General features: G+C 42.4%; 1 protein-coding gene across 1 annotated transcript; it reads right to left on the reverse strand.

Annotated features, from left to right (window-relative positions):
- Positions 1-3,647: 3,647 nt before the first annotated feature.
- Positions 3,648-15,528, reverse strand: zbtb48 (zinc finger and BTB domain containing 48). Its single transcript, XM_085782900.1, has 11 exons — positions 15,328-15,528; positions 10,981-11,780; positions 9,561-9,901; positions 8,729-8,834; positions 8,552-8,644; positions 7,739-7,825; positions 7,022-7,176; positions 6,780-6,916; positions 5,648-5,812; positions 4,792-4,880; positions 3,648-4,096 (listed from the first exon to the last, which is right to left on the reverse strand). The coding sequence occupies exons 1-11, from the start codon at positions 15,338-15,340 to the stop codon at positions 3,695-3,697; spliced, it is 2,388 nt and encodes a 795-aa protein (XP_085639026.1). The 5' UTR covers positions 15,341-15,528; the 3' UTR covers positions 3,648-3,694.
- Between the last annotated feature and the right edge of the window lie 202 nt (positions 15,529-15,730).

Below are 15,730 nucleotides of genomic sequence, written 5' to 3' on the forward strand. Positions count from 1 at the left end.
AGTCACTATAACGGCCACTCGTAACTTCCGACCGGTGAACTCGTACCAGATCGAACTGATATGACTTCACGGTCGGAAAAACACGAGTTGCCTTGAACGCACCATAACGTCCTCGTCCCTACGTCACCACATTCAGGCGCATCCCTTGGCTGCACACACAGCCCTGCATGCCGTTCTCTCTCCTCATTGGATAAAACTTGTAGGATACGAGAAAAGTTTTCTCCTCGGCTCAGAGCAGAGCAGAGGGACTGACAGACCCGTGTTTCAGTCCAAACACTCTATGTAAGTGATTGCTGTTGGAAGATATAACTATTTAAGACTTATATTAACACAAAAATATCACTTACTTCTGCTTTAATGCATTGAGTTTAAAAAAAAAAAGTTCTGATCCGTCCAATAAAACTACTTCTTTATGATCCAGTGTCCAACCTTTTCACAATAAGAGCATCCTGTGGTGTTTTAAATACAACTAATGTATGTTCATATTCACTGATTCTCACCAAAATGTGTTTAAATGTAAGGAACATATTACATACACCGTGTTAAATAACAGATTTCTTCTCCTTCTCCTTCACTGTTTTTATTATTATCTGCTGCATTTGTCTGAGCATCATCATCATCACACTTAGCAAAAGAAACAGGACCGTACTCCAATTTAAAGTATTTATTCCCACACGAACAGCAAACCACTGCATAACGTTACACACACAGGTGTCACTAATCCGGCTGGAGCAGCAGCCACAGTGACAAGAGAAGAGTAAAGAAAAAACACTTGAATACTGATAAATAACACCTGTGTGTGTAATGTATCGTGTAGTGGTTTGCCTGGTACACGCTGAAGCTGAAACGTTCGTGTGGCAATAAATACTATGCTATTTGTACATTTTCTGTGTGGACTTTTGTCTTGAGGATTCAGCACCCATTTATACTTTTGGAGGATTGAGCGCGTTGTTTTTGGATTTCTAATATCAGCAAAAAGAAACTTTGCTCCATAGTCTTATTAGGCTACAGCTCACAGTCACAAAACTCCACAGGATGTCTTTTAAAACTTTAACCAGGAGTGACATTTTGAACCGTTTATTTGATTTCTTGCAGAGAGTTAAATGAAAAAATCAACACTTTTTTTTTTTTTTAAATTAAATATGAAACCACAGACAACAGCTGGTTAGCTTAGCTTAGCATAAAGACTGGAGACATGGTGATAATCTAATGTTAGTCTGAAGCTCATTAACTAACTCGTTATTGTTCAGTTTGTAGAATAATTGAAATGTTAAAGGGATAGTTCAACATTTTGGCAAATTGGCCTATTGCCATAATCCCTATAGTTTTAGGAGTAGGTTCACTACCGTTAATTGTCGGTGCAAGCTGTTTTTAGAACGGCGGGGAAGAGACGCAAGCTGCTCAGAGCTACGCTACAGAGGCTCATGGTATTTCCACATTTAGCTCGTCAAACTAAATACACAATCCAACAACTCCAAAATGCTCTGGTGGACATGTTGTGACCTGCACATTCACCACGCTACGAGATAATCGTGTATAATTATGTAACATTACGACACATGAAGGAAATACTCACTTGCACCGATAATTAAAGGTGATGAACCTACTGATAGGGATTATGGTGAGAGGAGAATTTGCCAAAATGTTGAAATATCCCTTTAAACCAAGAAATACATGAATGAAATGTACTGATAGCTCATAAACAAACACAGTGAATCATCACATTTAATAAAAGGAGGTTAACAATGCTAACGGCTACTGAGCTGTTTCCTGTTTCCAGTTCTTGTGAAGCTAATGCTAAGCTAACTAGCCTCTAGCTGTGACAGTGGTCGTGATCTTCTAACCCTCTCTCTGTATGAAGCTGCAGCAGGGACACTGATGAGAAGAAGTTCATTATAATATTAATAAAACAAACAAGAAAAAAAAACGTATTTCACATTCAGTTTTTTAGAATCGTGCAGGTTTAGACACAAAGTGTGTGAACTGTTCAGTCATTAAAACGACTCTGCTCCGCTCTCTTCAGTAGTCGACGTGGTTTCAGGTTCATCTTTGGATCTTTAAGGCCAAGTGTGACTTCACCCGTCACAGGTCAGTGCTGCTTCTCCTTCAGGACGGCGTCACAGACACCGGGTCTGTGGCTGCGGCGGCTCCTTAAAGGACAATTCCAGGTAAATTCAACCTGGGGCTCTAGTTTCTAACAGGTCTAACAAAATGAATCGGCACCGCCACAGCAGCGTATGATGGGAGCAGACGGATCTTAGACTGTTTACATAAAACCACTTTTTTTTTTTTTCCAAAGACAGCATCAGAAGGCTTCAAACACACACCGAGGAGTTTGTTCAACTCCAAGAAAGACGATGTGTTTCATCAAATTTGAAGCCGGCCAGCGTGAAAGGCAAATGATTACAATCTGCTCTCCTGATTGAACTCCACTAACATTTCTGCAATAAATTGTCTTGATGCGCGCAGTATGTTTGCGTAATTCTACATAATCCCGCCTATTACACGGTTTACGGGTGAAATAATTAATTTGACATAATGTTGATCAAAATACGACTTGATTTATGAACTGCATCATGTAGCGCATAATAAAGGTAGAATAAACAATATCCAGATTTACTCTGACTGCTACGAAGACGTTGTGCCTCCTTTGTTGATAAAACAGACGGGAGCTTCAGACGATCTGTAAACATACCGCAACTTAACTCTCACACAAGACTTTGTGAGACTTTGTACTACAGCTTTGTTTCCAGACACATCGTCTTTATTGAAGTGAACCCCTGATGAGACCCCTTGGTGTATGTTTGAAGACATCTGATGTCTGTGAAAAAAAATTGTGGTTTTATGGGATGTAAACAGCCTAAACAGTCTAAAGATCCATCTGCTGTCGTTATATGCTGCTGTGGTGATGCAGGGACAGACAGAACTACTGCAGAACAGGAGACAGTAAAAAGAAAACCTGATGATTCATTCTGTTAGAGCTAAAAAAAAATAGAAACCAGAGCCCCAGGCTGAATTGTCCTTTAAAGGAATAGTTCACCAAAAAATGAAATTCAGTCAGTGACTCACCCTCATGCTGATGAATACTCCGGAGTAGTTTTTTATTCCTCAAAGTGCATCTGGAGACCCGGGAGGCCGGTTCCTAGTCCAACCAAAACTTTATATGAGAGTAATAGGGCCCGACACAAAAACGTCCATAAAACTACACAAAAACCATTGAATATTCCTCCACACTGCTCGTCCACTGCAATCCAAGTGTCCTGAAGGGAGGTAGTCCAGAGTTTATTGGAAACTATGTCATTTAGGCAAGTCCGGTCACGTCCGCATGTGTCGCCTCAGGCAAATTCAATACAGGACTGTTTAGGATGTAGAAATGTCCTAAATGACGTAGTTTCCAGTAAACTCTGGACTATCTCCCTTCAGGACACTTGGATTGCAGTGGACGAGCAGTGTGGAGGAATATTCAATGGTTTTTGTGTAGTTTTATGGACGTTTTTGTGTCGGGCCTTATTACTCTCATATAAAGTTTTGGTTGGACTACGAACCGGCCTCCCGGGTCTCCAGATGCACTTTGAGGAATAAAAAACTACTCCGGAGTATTCATCAGCATGAGGGGGAGTCACTAATGACTGAATTTAATTTTTTTTTTGGTGAACTATTCCTTTAAGTCTGTGGCTATCAGACCTGCGGCCCCTCAGGTCTGTGGCGCCCTGAGCTCCAAGTCCATCGTGGACTCGAACGCCTCGGTGACCAGCTGTGGGACGGTGAAGCTCTCCACTGCCGCCGCCGCCTCCACGTGTCCCAGCGTCTGATTGGTCACCACCTCCTCCATCACCGCGTCGCTCGGCTCCATCACCACCCTCACCACGCAGCCGGAGGAGGAGGAGGAGGAGGAGCCGTTGTCGTCCGCCGCCGCTGCCGTGACGACGTAGTCCGCCGCCGTCGTCATCAGCGACGCTCCGACCGTTTTGGCGGCTTCGCCCTCGGCAACGGAACTTCCCTCCACGTCCGTCACCACCACGTTCCTCAGCTTCCTCTGCCGGGGGTTGTAGTTCTCGGTGCGTTTGTGGATCTGGATGTGTCGCCTCAGGTGAGCCTGCGAGGAAGAGGAAGAGACGGTTGGGTTCTGATCGGATCGATTTTGACTGATTGATTGAAAACTTTATTGAACAACATTAGACAAGTGTTCAAAAGGATTAAAAACACAATAAAGCCCAAAGGCTTATTTCCATTGTGGTCCTATTTGATGGTAGACAGTACACATGGATTTAAAAACAAGGAAGACAAACACACAACACATGGACTAAAAACATGGGAGAAAGACAGTAAGGCACATAGACTACAACATTGAAGAGAAAGAACAAGATGAAATAGATAAAACAAGAGATTAGGTCCCAAACAGAAACAACAAAACATTAAACAGACACACACACACAAACAAACAATACAATAATCTAGTGCTTCATGGCTCTTTTGATTTAATTTATCGGTTGGCTAACCATTTTTTTATTGAGGACTTAAAAAGAAAGTAGGAGGAGCTAACAGTTTTAAGGTTTAAAGGAAGGCCATTCCACAAGACAGCTGCTGAGTAAAGAAAAGAAAACTTTCCCATACAGCTCTTGAATCGGCAGAGCCTGTAGTCAGTGGAGCTCCCCCTGGTGGAGTAATTGTGTGTGTCACTGACTTTGGAGAAGTAGTTTACTAAATACTTTGGTGCCAGGTTATAGACGGAGTGACGGATTGACGGAGACGCGAGGAAGTGATTGATCGATTAACGGCGAAGACACCAACCTGTCGCGTGAACTTGTATCCGCAGTCGATGCACTCGAACTTCCTCATGCCTTTGTGGCGCCGCAGGTGAACGCGGAGCTGCTCCCTCGCTGGTGGAGACGGAAACCACAGAGAAAAGTCGTTAATGATCATGTTTTTATTTAAAGGGATAGTTCAACATTTTGGCAAAATGGCCCATTGCCATAATCGCTATGGTCATAGCAGTAGGTTCGTTACCTTTAATTGTCGGTGCAAGCTATTTTTAGAACGGCGGAGCAGAGCTGCGAGCTGCTCAGAGCTACGCTACGGAGACTCATGGGATTTCTTGGTTTCCCTCATCAAACTCATCAAATACACAATCCAACAACTCCACAACGCTCTGGTGGACAAGTTGTGACCTGCACATTGACCACGCTATGAGATAATAACACAACGTTACCAGACAGAGTTGTTTTAGAGGGAAATACAGAGACTGATGATGAAAAACTGCCCCTGAAGGCAACGCGCATCAGTGGTTTTGCATGAATTTCCCTCTAAAACAACTCTGTCTGGTAACGTTCTGTTATTATCTCATAGCGTGGTGAATGTGCAGGTCACAACTTGTCCACCAGAGCATTGTGGAGTTGTTGGATTGTGTATTTGATGAGTTTGATGAGGGGAAACCAAGAAATCCCATGAGCCTCCGTAGCGTAGCTCTGAGCAGCTCGCAGCTCTGCTCCGCCGTTCTAAAAATAGCTTGCACCGACAATTAAAGGTAACGAACCTACTGTACTGCTATGACTATAGGGATTATGGCAATGGGCCAATTTGCCAAAAATGTTGAACTATCCCTTTAATTATTGATTTATTATCGATCACCTGGTTGTTTGTCAGTCACCTTTGAAGGTCTTGCCACAGATCTGGCAGCAGTGCGGTCGACCCTCCTCGTGTTTACTGGCCTTGTGTCGCACCAGCGCTCCTTTCTCCGTGAACCTCTGCTCACACACGTCGCAGCTGAACGGACGCTCACCGGTGTGCGTGCGGTGGTGTTTGTCTAGACTGGCTGGGATCAACAAATGCAAATGACAGTCATCAATATAATCAATAGTATCTGCAACCTGGCTCATGTGATTTCTGGTTTAGGCTCAGATTTATTTATTTGTTGTTTCCAGACTCAACACTGTCGATGGTTCAGTGGCAAGATGAGTAATTCAGAAATATCTTTAAAAATTCTTTTAAAAACATCAGATTTGTTAAAATGTACATTTTGTATTCATGTTGGTTTTTATGTCATTTAAACCATTTTTAACAAAAGTCAGACTGAATGGTTCTGAAAATGTCAAATGGTGTAACCTCAAAAGTATTAAATATTTCATCCACCTACAGTGGATTTAAGTGTACTTATAAAAAATATACTCTCTTCTGAAAATATAAAATTGAAATAGATTTTTTGCTGTGTTTCTATATTTACATTTTGACACTGAGCAGGATGTGTCCTAGAAACGAAAACTTTCTTCTAAATAAAGTGACAAATTATGTAAAGTTTGTCAAGAAATATAGTGTTTACATTTATTCCATGTTTGAGTCCAGATTTATTTTCCTGTATAAAAAAATACTAGTTACACCACTTGACATAAAATATACATTCAATGAAACAAAGTATCTGTTTGTGGAATAATCACATTTTGTATTGGGATGTTTTCTTAAAGTTCGTCTACAGTTTTAAAAAAATTTAAGCTCAGTTTAGTTTGAGTTAAAGTAGTATTATATTTTTGACAAATTGTTTGAGATCATCACACTAGTTATTGTCAGTTCATGTTCATGGATTTATGGACGATTATCACTGGATAACTCTGCTGTATCATCTCACGACGTCAGAGAACTGTCTTTAATAATGTGCATCATATAAGTGGTTTTTAATGAGGTAATAAGGTTTAAGTGCATCAGTCTCTAAATGCCTCAAAGTTTGAAAATGTGTTCATCTTGTTGTGTTAATGATATAAAACACCAGGAGTGAGTGAGGTTGTTACCTTGCGTCCTGAAGGTTTTTCCACACAGGTGACACTGGTACGGTTTCTCTCCGCTGTGGATCCTCAGGTGCATGTTGAGGTTGTTCTTCTGGGAGAAGGCGTGTCCACACAGGCTGCACACAAACGGACGCTCGTTCCTGCAAAAAGCTCAGTCAGTCGGTGAATCTGCTCCAACAGACAGAAAGACGGCAGCAGCTTCAGAGCAGCTCTCTCCTCTGTAAATATATGAATGATCCTCTGACCTGTGAATGGCTTTGATGTGCATCTGCAGACCGTTCCTACTGGACGCTCGGTGGCCGCACTCCTCACACACAAACGGCTTCTCGCCGCGATGCTTCGCCGCTTCGTGCACACGCAGCTCCGTCCGGGTCAGAAAGGTTTTGGGACACTGGGGACACTTTACATAAATAAATTTTAAAAAGTTGTTTCAATGTTGCGTGATGCAACCCAGTGTCAAATGGTGTAACTGCTCATTTTTTCATAAAATCTGACTTTATACAGGAAATAAATCTCAAAGTCAAATGTGGAATAAATGTAATTCACTTCTTTTACAACCAACACTATGTTTCCTGACAAATTCTACATAATTTATCACATTATTTAGAAAAATGCATTAAAAAAAATGCTAAAATGCAATAAATTCTAAATAAAGAATCACAGCAAAAAATCTATTTCAATTTAATGTTTTTGGAAGAAAGTGCACTGTAGGTGGATAAAATATTTAATATTTATCCTTCTTTTGTGGTTACATAATTTGACATTTTCAGGGCATTCAGTCTGGTGCAAATGTCATTTCAAATGACATAAAACCATCATGAAAACAAAATACATATTTATTATTTATACAAATTACATATTTCTGAATTGCTCATCATGCCAGCCCTTATTTGTCACTGTCCCACAAACACTTTAACCCCTGAAGGCATCACCCAGTGCAGGTGGTGGTGGAGGAGACTCACAGCGTGTGGTTTGGGGTAACCGTGGATCTTCATCATGTGAATCGTCAGATTCTTCTTGTACAGAAACTGTTCAGGACACGATGAGCACTGGAAAAAACATTTCACAAACAGTTAATATCAAAATTTGTGAGCTCTTTAATCTCACTAATTCAGTTTCCTCTGATTTTATAAGGGAAGATGAAACTGAAATATCAGCAGAGCTTTGGGAGGAGGAGGAACTGCCTCGGGTCCATTGTTGTTCTATTAACTCACGTTATAGCAGGTTAATTCAGTACAAGGAGCTGCTTTACTTAAAGGGATAGTTCAACATTTTGTCAAATTGGCCCATTGCCATAATCCCTATAGTCATAGCAGTAGGTTCGTTACCTTTAATTGTTGGTGCAAGCTATTTTTAGAACGGCGGAGCAGAGCCGCGAGCTGCTCAGAGCTACGCTACGGAGGCTCATGGGATTTCTTGGTTTCCCTCATCAAATACACAATCCAACAACTCCACAACGCTCTGGTGGACAAGTTGTGACCTGCACATTCACCACACTATGAGATAATAACAGAACGTTACCAGACAGAGTTGTTTTAGAGGGAAATACAGAGACTGCTTGATGAAAAACTGTCCCTGAAGGCAACGCGCATCAGCGGTTTTACATGAATTTACCTCTAAAACAACTCGGTCTGGTAACGTTCTGACTGTTTTGTAAAGTTAAAAAGTAGTATTAAAGTATTAAAAAAATAAAAACACTTCACTGTTTCACTGAAGGTGCTTTTTATTTATTTATTTATTTTTAATAACTCAGATTTCAGACTTCATGTCCTCACCTTATGGGGCATATCTCCGGTGTGCGTCACCACGTGGAGGCGTAGCTGCTCTTTTCCATTAAAGGTGGAGGAGCAGGTCACACAGGTGTACGTCTGAGGACATAACAACACAAACACATGTGATTCACTTTCTTTCTTTGATCATCTTTCTTCTTAAATGTCGTTTTTATTCTTCACCTGAACTCGAGCGCAGTCTCTGATCTCGTGCAGTAACAGATTCTCCTTCCTGAAGTATCTCTTCCCACATTTCTGGCAACCAAACGGCCGCTCCCCCGTGTGTCGCCTGAAGTAAACACCACATTAGATCCCTCCATGGTTATTTTAAAAGGATAGTTCACCCAAAATTGAAATTTCACTCATTATCTACTCCCCCTCATGTGGACTAAGGGCTGGGAGAAGTTTCAGAGTCCTCCGTGGCTTCTCTGAGTTACAGGGGGTCTCGGCGTAGCAGTGCATGTCCATATAACGGTTGCAAATGGATACCAACTGTCTTCGTAACAAAAAGACACACAAAACATCCAAATACCTCCATGCTGCTCGTATGTATTGTCCGTCTTGTATTGAAGCCCCGAAATGCGAAATTGTCCCGAAAAAATTTAAATAAGTCTATATTTCAAGCTTCAAGCATTTTCAAATTTGGACGAACTGGGAAGAGGAGCTTCCGCTACAAACAAGCTTGAAATATAGACTTATTTAATTTTTTTCTGAACAATTTCGCATTTCGGGGCTTCAATACAAGACGGACATTACATACGAGCAGCATGGAGGTATTTGGATGTTTTTTGGTGTGTCTTTTTGTTATGAAGACAGTTGGTATCCATTTGCAACCATTATATGGACGCACTGCTACGCCGAGACCCCCTGTAACTCAGAGAAGCCACGGAGGACTCTGAAACTTCTCCCAGCCCTTAGTCGACATGAGGGTGAGTAGATAATGAGTGAAATTTCAATTTTGAGTGAACTATCCCTTTAAAGTAAAACAGATAATCAGAGGGTGATGTGTCTCTACCTGTTGTGGACTTTGAGGTAGTACTTGCTCTTGAAGGACTTGTCACAGACGGGACACTGCACCGACTCCTTCCTGGACTCGTCCTCCACAGATTCGCCGTTCTCGCTTTTCTCCGTCGTCTTGCTCTTACGTTTCCGTCCCGTCGACGTGGACGGAGCGGAAGAAGAAGAGGCCTCGGCGACGGGCACGTACTCTTCGTCTGAGCCCTCGGTGACTCCATCAAAATCTCCTCCATCCTCCTCCTCCTCTTCGTCTTCCTCCTCCTCCTCCTCAGCCTCCTCGACCTCCTCCAGCCCTCGACCTGCACCGTTATCATTCATGTCGATGTGTAACTCCGGCGTCTGCAACAACACAAGAGAAACAAAATCACAATGATGCATCATAATATTGAGATGTTTTTGGTGTGATACTGTTTTGTCTGTTAATATTTAATCAATAGTTTTACACGGTGACTGTGATTTTGTGTTGATGTTGATGTTTTATATCGCCTTATTTACTCATTTAAACACTTGGCTATTCAAAATTTCAACACCAGACAATGATTAGGATACTAAAAGAGTTTTTTTTTTCTTGAAAATCAAGGTAATTGAAGTAACCATATGGTCCAAAAGGTGTATAAGTAAAAGTATAGAACAACAGACAGATAAGATTAAAGGAAAGTGTGGGAAAAATACAAAAATACTTATTCCAAACTTTAAAAATCTATTATATTTGTTCAATAAAGTGTTATAGTTTCCTAAAAAATCTCAATACATCCCATCGTCTCTCGCTCACACTTTAATGGGATAGTTCAACATTTTGGCAAATTGGCCCATTGCCATAATCCCTATAGTCATAGCAGTGGGTTCGTTACCTTTAATTGTCGGTGCAAGCTATTTTTAGAACGGCGGAGCAGAGCCGTGAGCTGCTCAGAGCTACGCTACGGAGGCTCATGGGATTTCTTGGCTTCCCTCATCAAACGCATCAAATACACAATCCAACAACTCCACAACGCTCTGGTGGACAAGTTGTGACCTGCACATTCACCACGCTATGAGATAATAACAGAACGTTACCAGACAGAGTTGTTTTAGAGGGAAATGCAGAGACTGCTTGATGAAAAACTGTCCCTGAAGGCAAAGCGCATCAGCGGTTTTGCATGAATTTCCCTCTAAAACAACTCTGTCTGGTAACGTTCTGTTATTATCTCATAGCGTGGTGAATGTGCAGGTCACAACTTGTCCACCAGAGCGTTGTGGAGTTGTTGGATTGTGTATTTGATGAGTTTGATGAGGGAAACCAAGAAATCCCATGAGCCTCCGTAGCGTAGCTCTGAGCAGCTCACAGCTCTGCTCCGCCGTTCTAAAAACAGCTTGCACTGACAAATAAAGGAAACGAACCTACTGCTATGACTATAGGGATTCCTTTAAACATCTCTTACCTCCGGTTCACCAGTCGTCTGTTCTGGGTTTTGTTGTTTCTCCACAGCGTCACTCCGTTGCTCCGCTGCTCTCTTATTGGCTGCATCCGTGGCTGTGAGGTCAGTGTTGGGGCCCTCATCCGTCACCAGCCTCCTAGGGCCCTTCACCACCCGACCAGACCGCGTGGTCGTGGTGGTGGTCGTCATGGTGATGGTGGTGGAGCTTGAGCTGGTGGTGTCAGCGTCAGTGCTGGACTCTGGGTCTCTGGAGACCGTGGACTCTTCTTTGACTGAACACTGAGCAGCTGAATCTGCTGCTGCTGACGACGTCGTCTTCCTCGGTCGTCCTCTCTTCCGCTTCAGAGGAACCGGCGGCTCCTCGGACGCAGATGCAGATGTTTCCTTGAACTGCTGACAGAGAGCGATGGCTTCTGGGACGGCGAGGCTGGCGGCGGCGTGCTGCACCTTGTCCAGGTTGTCCGCATCCAGCCGGAGCTCTCCGGTGTAGACGAAGTTGAGGAGCAGCTCCAGGCCGTCGTTGGGACACTCCTGCAGGCAGAGCTCCATGCAGGAGGAGGAGGAGGAGGAGGAGGAGGAGGAGGAGGAGGAGGAGGTGCTGGACTTCTGGACCAGCTCGCTGAAACAGGCCAGGATGTTGCGGTGGGCGAGGTAGACCACGCCCCCTCCAACGTTCAGCGCCGCGTCACAGAACCTCCCCACCGCCCTCTGTTGGTTGAGGGAGGACAGGACACGCTGAGCATGGCCGCTCCCGACTGCTGCTGCTGCCGCCGGCATCTGACCGGCCGCGCTGGGAACCGATGCTGCAGGAGACAAAAACGATATGAGTGTTTATAATAGGGCTGGGCGATATGGCCTAAAATCAATATCACGATATATTGAGCAGTTCGCCTCGATAATGATAAATGGATGATAACTACTCAACCCCCCCCCCCCTGCAAAAAATAGGACCCCTGGACCTATTTATTGCCCTGGACGGGTCGAGGCACATAGTACGGCTCTTAAAGGGACATGAACATAGCCTACCAACACACACACAGCCAAAAAAGACAAAAACTTTTATTTTCTTTCTTTTTTTTAAACCAAATTTACTGACATGGGCAAAATGACGTCGCCCAGGCCTAGTTTATAATAATTAACACTTAAAGGGACAACGAGGAGTTTTGGAAAAGCGAAGCGTTTTCACACTACATTTATGAGCCTCCGCGCACCGTACATTTCTTTGACCGGCGCAAGACAGACTCATGTTTTCATTCATCAAGAATTAAAGTCAGAGGTTCGAAGACGATCACATACCGTCGTAGTTCCGACCATAAACGGCGATTCGGCGGCGTTATTCTCATGACTCGCCACGAAACCGAAAGTAAAGAAACGCTGGTCGGCTCGACCAGCATTTCCGCCACCACTAATAATAACAAAATAATGATAGAGACAAAACGATATATTTATCGAAAATGGGCCCATTAACAAGTGTGGGTAGTGTAGATTCATCCACATTAACGTGAGACTTTTTTATAACCAAATAGAAACTCCTCGTTGTCCCTTTAAAGCAGAAGTAAGCGATCCGGTGGTTTTGGCTAACTTCCTGTCAGCCGATGGAGTTAGCAGTCCCCGCCCTCGTCCCTACGTCACCACATTCACGCGCATCCCTTGGCTGCACACACAGAGAGGACCGCCCCTTTATGCCGTTCTCTCTCCTCATTGGATAAAGGTTGTAGGATACAAGGAAAGTTTTCTCCTCGGCTTACAGCAGAGCAGAGTGACTGACAGACTCGTGTTTCGGACCAAACACTCTATAGAAGTGATTGCTGTCAGAAGATATAACCATTTAAGACTTATATTAACACAAATATTCCGCTTACTTCTGCTTTAAACACTTAATCAAAATAATGGTGATTCATTTTCTGTCTATAAGCTTTTGTTTATTGCTTTGATACAGATGTTGTGTGTTATTCTGCAGTGGTTCCCAACCTTTTTAACAAGTGGTAACGTAGATTCATCCACATTAATATGAGACTCTTTTATGACCAAATACAAACTCATTGTTGTTGTTGTTGTTGTTGTTAATTAGTTAAAAAACATTTTTTATCAGTAATTTTTTAAAATCAATTACTAGACATTCAGGCGACCCCATTTGAATTCCCGGCGACCCCACGTGGGGTCCCGACCCCAAGATTGAAAAACACTGGGGTAGTCCATTATATAAAACACAAATTCAGACATCCCAGATGACAATACAATAAAAATAGTAAAAACAAACAAACAAAAAACAATAAAAATAGTAATGTACAACATCAACAACATAGAAACATAGATAGACAATCCTACAGGTTACTTCTGATGTAAAGTGTGAAGTAGAAACGTGCTTAGATAAAGTGCTGGTTTGCTTGTTTGACAATAAAGTGCAAAGTGCTCGTAGTTCGAATTATTATAGTGAGAGGACAATTATGAGGAATTTAAAAGTGTATGTTAAAGGGATAGTTCACCCTAGAATGATATTTCGCTCATTATCTACTCACCCTCATGTTGACTAAGGGCTGGAAGAAGTTTCAGATTCCTCCGTGGCTTCTCTGAGTTACAGGGGGTCTCGGCATAGCAGTGCATGTCCATATAACGGTTGCAAAGGGACACCGGAGCTCTTCGTAAAAAAAACACACACAAAAAAACATCCAAATACCTCCATGATGCTCGTATGTAATGTCCGTCTTGTGCTGAAGCCCCAAATTGCGTAATTGTCCCGAAAAAAATTAAATAAGTCTATATTTTAAGCTTGTTTGTAGCGGAAGCTTCTCGAAGCTCCTCTTCCTGGTCCGTCCAAATCTCGCGTGATTTGCGCCGGCGTCAGTATGCGTCAGTGCGGTTACTGCGAATCACGCGGTGGCGTGATGTGGGGGGGGGGGGTGGGGGGGGGGGTTTCGGGGGGCGGCGGCGGCGAGGCGATGGCCGCGATGACGGGGGGGGGTTGACAGCGGCGAAAACACAGCAGAACAGTCCTGCCTAGGAGCTAACTTAACCAAAAGTCTCTTGAAACATCAAACAAAGAAGAGAAATATGGACTGTGGAAGCTTGAATGGCCAAAATACAGAAGTTATCATGACGTGAACCATATGTTGCGGTGTAAAAAAAAAAAAAAAAAAAAAAAAAAGGCCGTTGATTCGGTGGAAACCCGGCTTAACGGGCGGGGGCGGGGCCCCCACGGCATGCGGGGCCCCCCCGCCTCGCGGGGGCTGCGGGGGTATACTTTACGGCCCAGATGCACTGCTATGCCGAGACCCCCTGTAACTCAGAAAAGCCACGGAGGAATCTGAAACTTCTTCCAGCCCTTAGTCAACATGAGGGTGAGTAGATAATGAGCGAAATATCATTCTAGGGTGAACTATCCCTTTAAGTCTCTTTACTGCTGTCTGTGATATTTTAGCCTCCTTACGCTAAATAACTTTGTCAATTAATTAATAAGCCGATCAGCAGAAAGTAAATCACCAATTATTTTGATCATTGTTGTTTTTCTAATGAAAATGGTTAAAACAAACATCTGCCCCCTGTTATAGCTATTCTGTTCTATATTCAAACAATGGGAATAAAAGTGACTTACACATTTGAGACCTTTATATAACTTGAGTATTTTCTTTTCTTTCTTTCTTTCTTTCTTTCTTTCTTTCTTTCTTTCTTTCTTTCTTTCTTTTTATTTATGGCACTGTATACTTATACTTAGTTTTATATGTCACTGCACAACTTTTGGTACTTTCCAAATGAGGCATTTTGCATACAAATATATGAAATACACAACACTTAATTAAAGATATGACTGTCCACCATTAGTTGATTGACTGAAAAATAACTGGCAATTGTTATACGAAATAGCTCATGGCCCCAACTTCTCAAATCTAAGAATTTGCTGAACATTTTCTATTATCTGCATTTATTTATTTTTTGTCATTTTTAGGTCTGCATTACAGTTTGGACAAAACAAGCACTGACAAACATCACACTGTTTCCTGAATAATAGTTACCAAAACTTTTTAATTCCCCCTTTGAACTGAATCCACTGATTTTTAATAGTTGTAGTAGTTGTAATCAGACCCACCCAGGAGAGATATCACCTCTTTTATAATGGCTAAATGAATTACAGTCGAGTTAATAACAGCTACGACATCCACTGAGATTATTATTTTAAAATAAACTCCTCTCGTCCGTTTTGCTCTAGTTATTATTGTGCATGTACATTCAGATATGGCTTCTTCTTCTTTTTTTTTTTAATAATTACTGCAGTCCCCTGGCTACCTACGCACCTCCACGTTTATTTCCTAGCGCTGATCTTTAAAGACGCTCCCTTAGCGCGGCGGTACTCACCCGAAAGCTGCATTTCAGCACTCCCACATCTGCATTATCGATTAAAACTTATCATTTACTCCTGCTAAGTGATCAGCTGCACCCGCTCTGGGCCTAACTGTGACTGGTGTAGGGAAAAACAACACAGCCTGGCGACATGCACCTTGTTTTCGTTTCTTCTTGCAGGCCCCTAAAAAACTGAGCTGCAGAAGGAACAGGATGTGACGGTGTTTACGCGACCGAACTCCGGGAAAGGTCTTTGTTGTCCATGAGGAAAAACTAAAATTCACGATAAAGACATGAAAACTTCTGCGATTAAAATATAAATTTGTATACATATTGCCTTTTAATATTTTCTCATCTCCAATTTTACATTTTACAAAGAGAAATAACTTTGTAAAAAATGACTTTGTAGTGAATAATA

Source organism: Trachurus japonicus, chromosome 7 (assembly GCF_045865225.1).
Source record: "Trachurus japonicus isolate A0001 chromosome 7, Traja_1.0".
Classification (NCBI taxonomy): Eukaryota; Metazoa; Chordata; class Actinopteri; order Carangiformes; family Carangidae; genus Trachurus; species Trachurus japonicus.

Excerpts from the sequence above, each read along its gene's own strand:
- zbtb48 (XM_085782900.1), bottom strand. Across the intron at positions 8,645-8,728 it reads GAGACTGCGCTCGAGTTCAG|ACGTACACCTGTGTGACCTG; the intron begins GTGAAGAATAAA and ends TTATGTCCTCAG. Across the intron at positions 4,097-4,791 it reads GATACAAGTTCACGCGACAG|GCTCACCTGAGGCGACACAT; the intron begins GTTGGTGTCTTC and ends TCTTCCTCGCAG.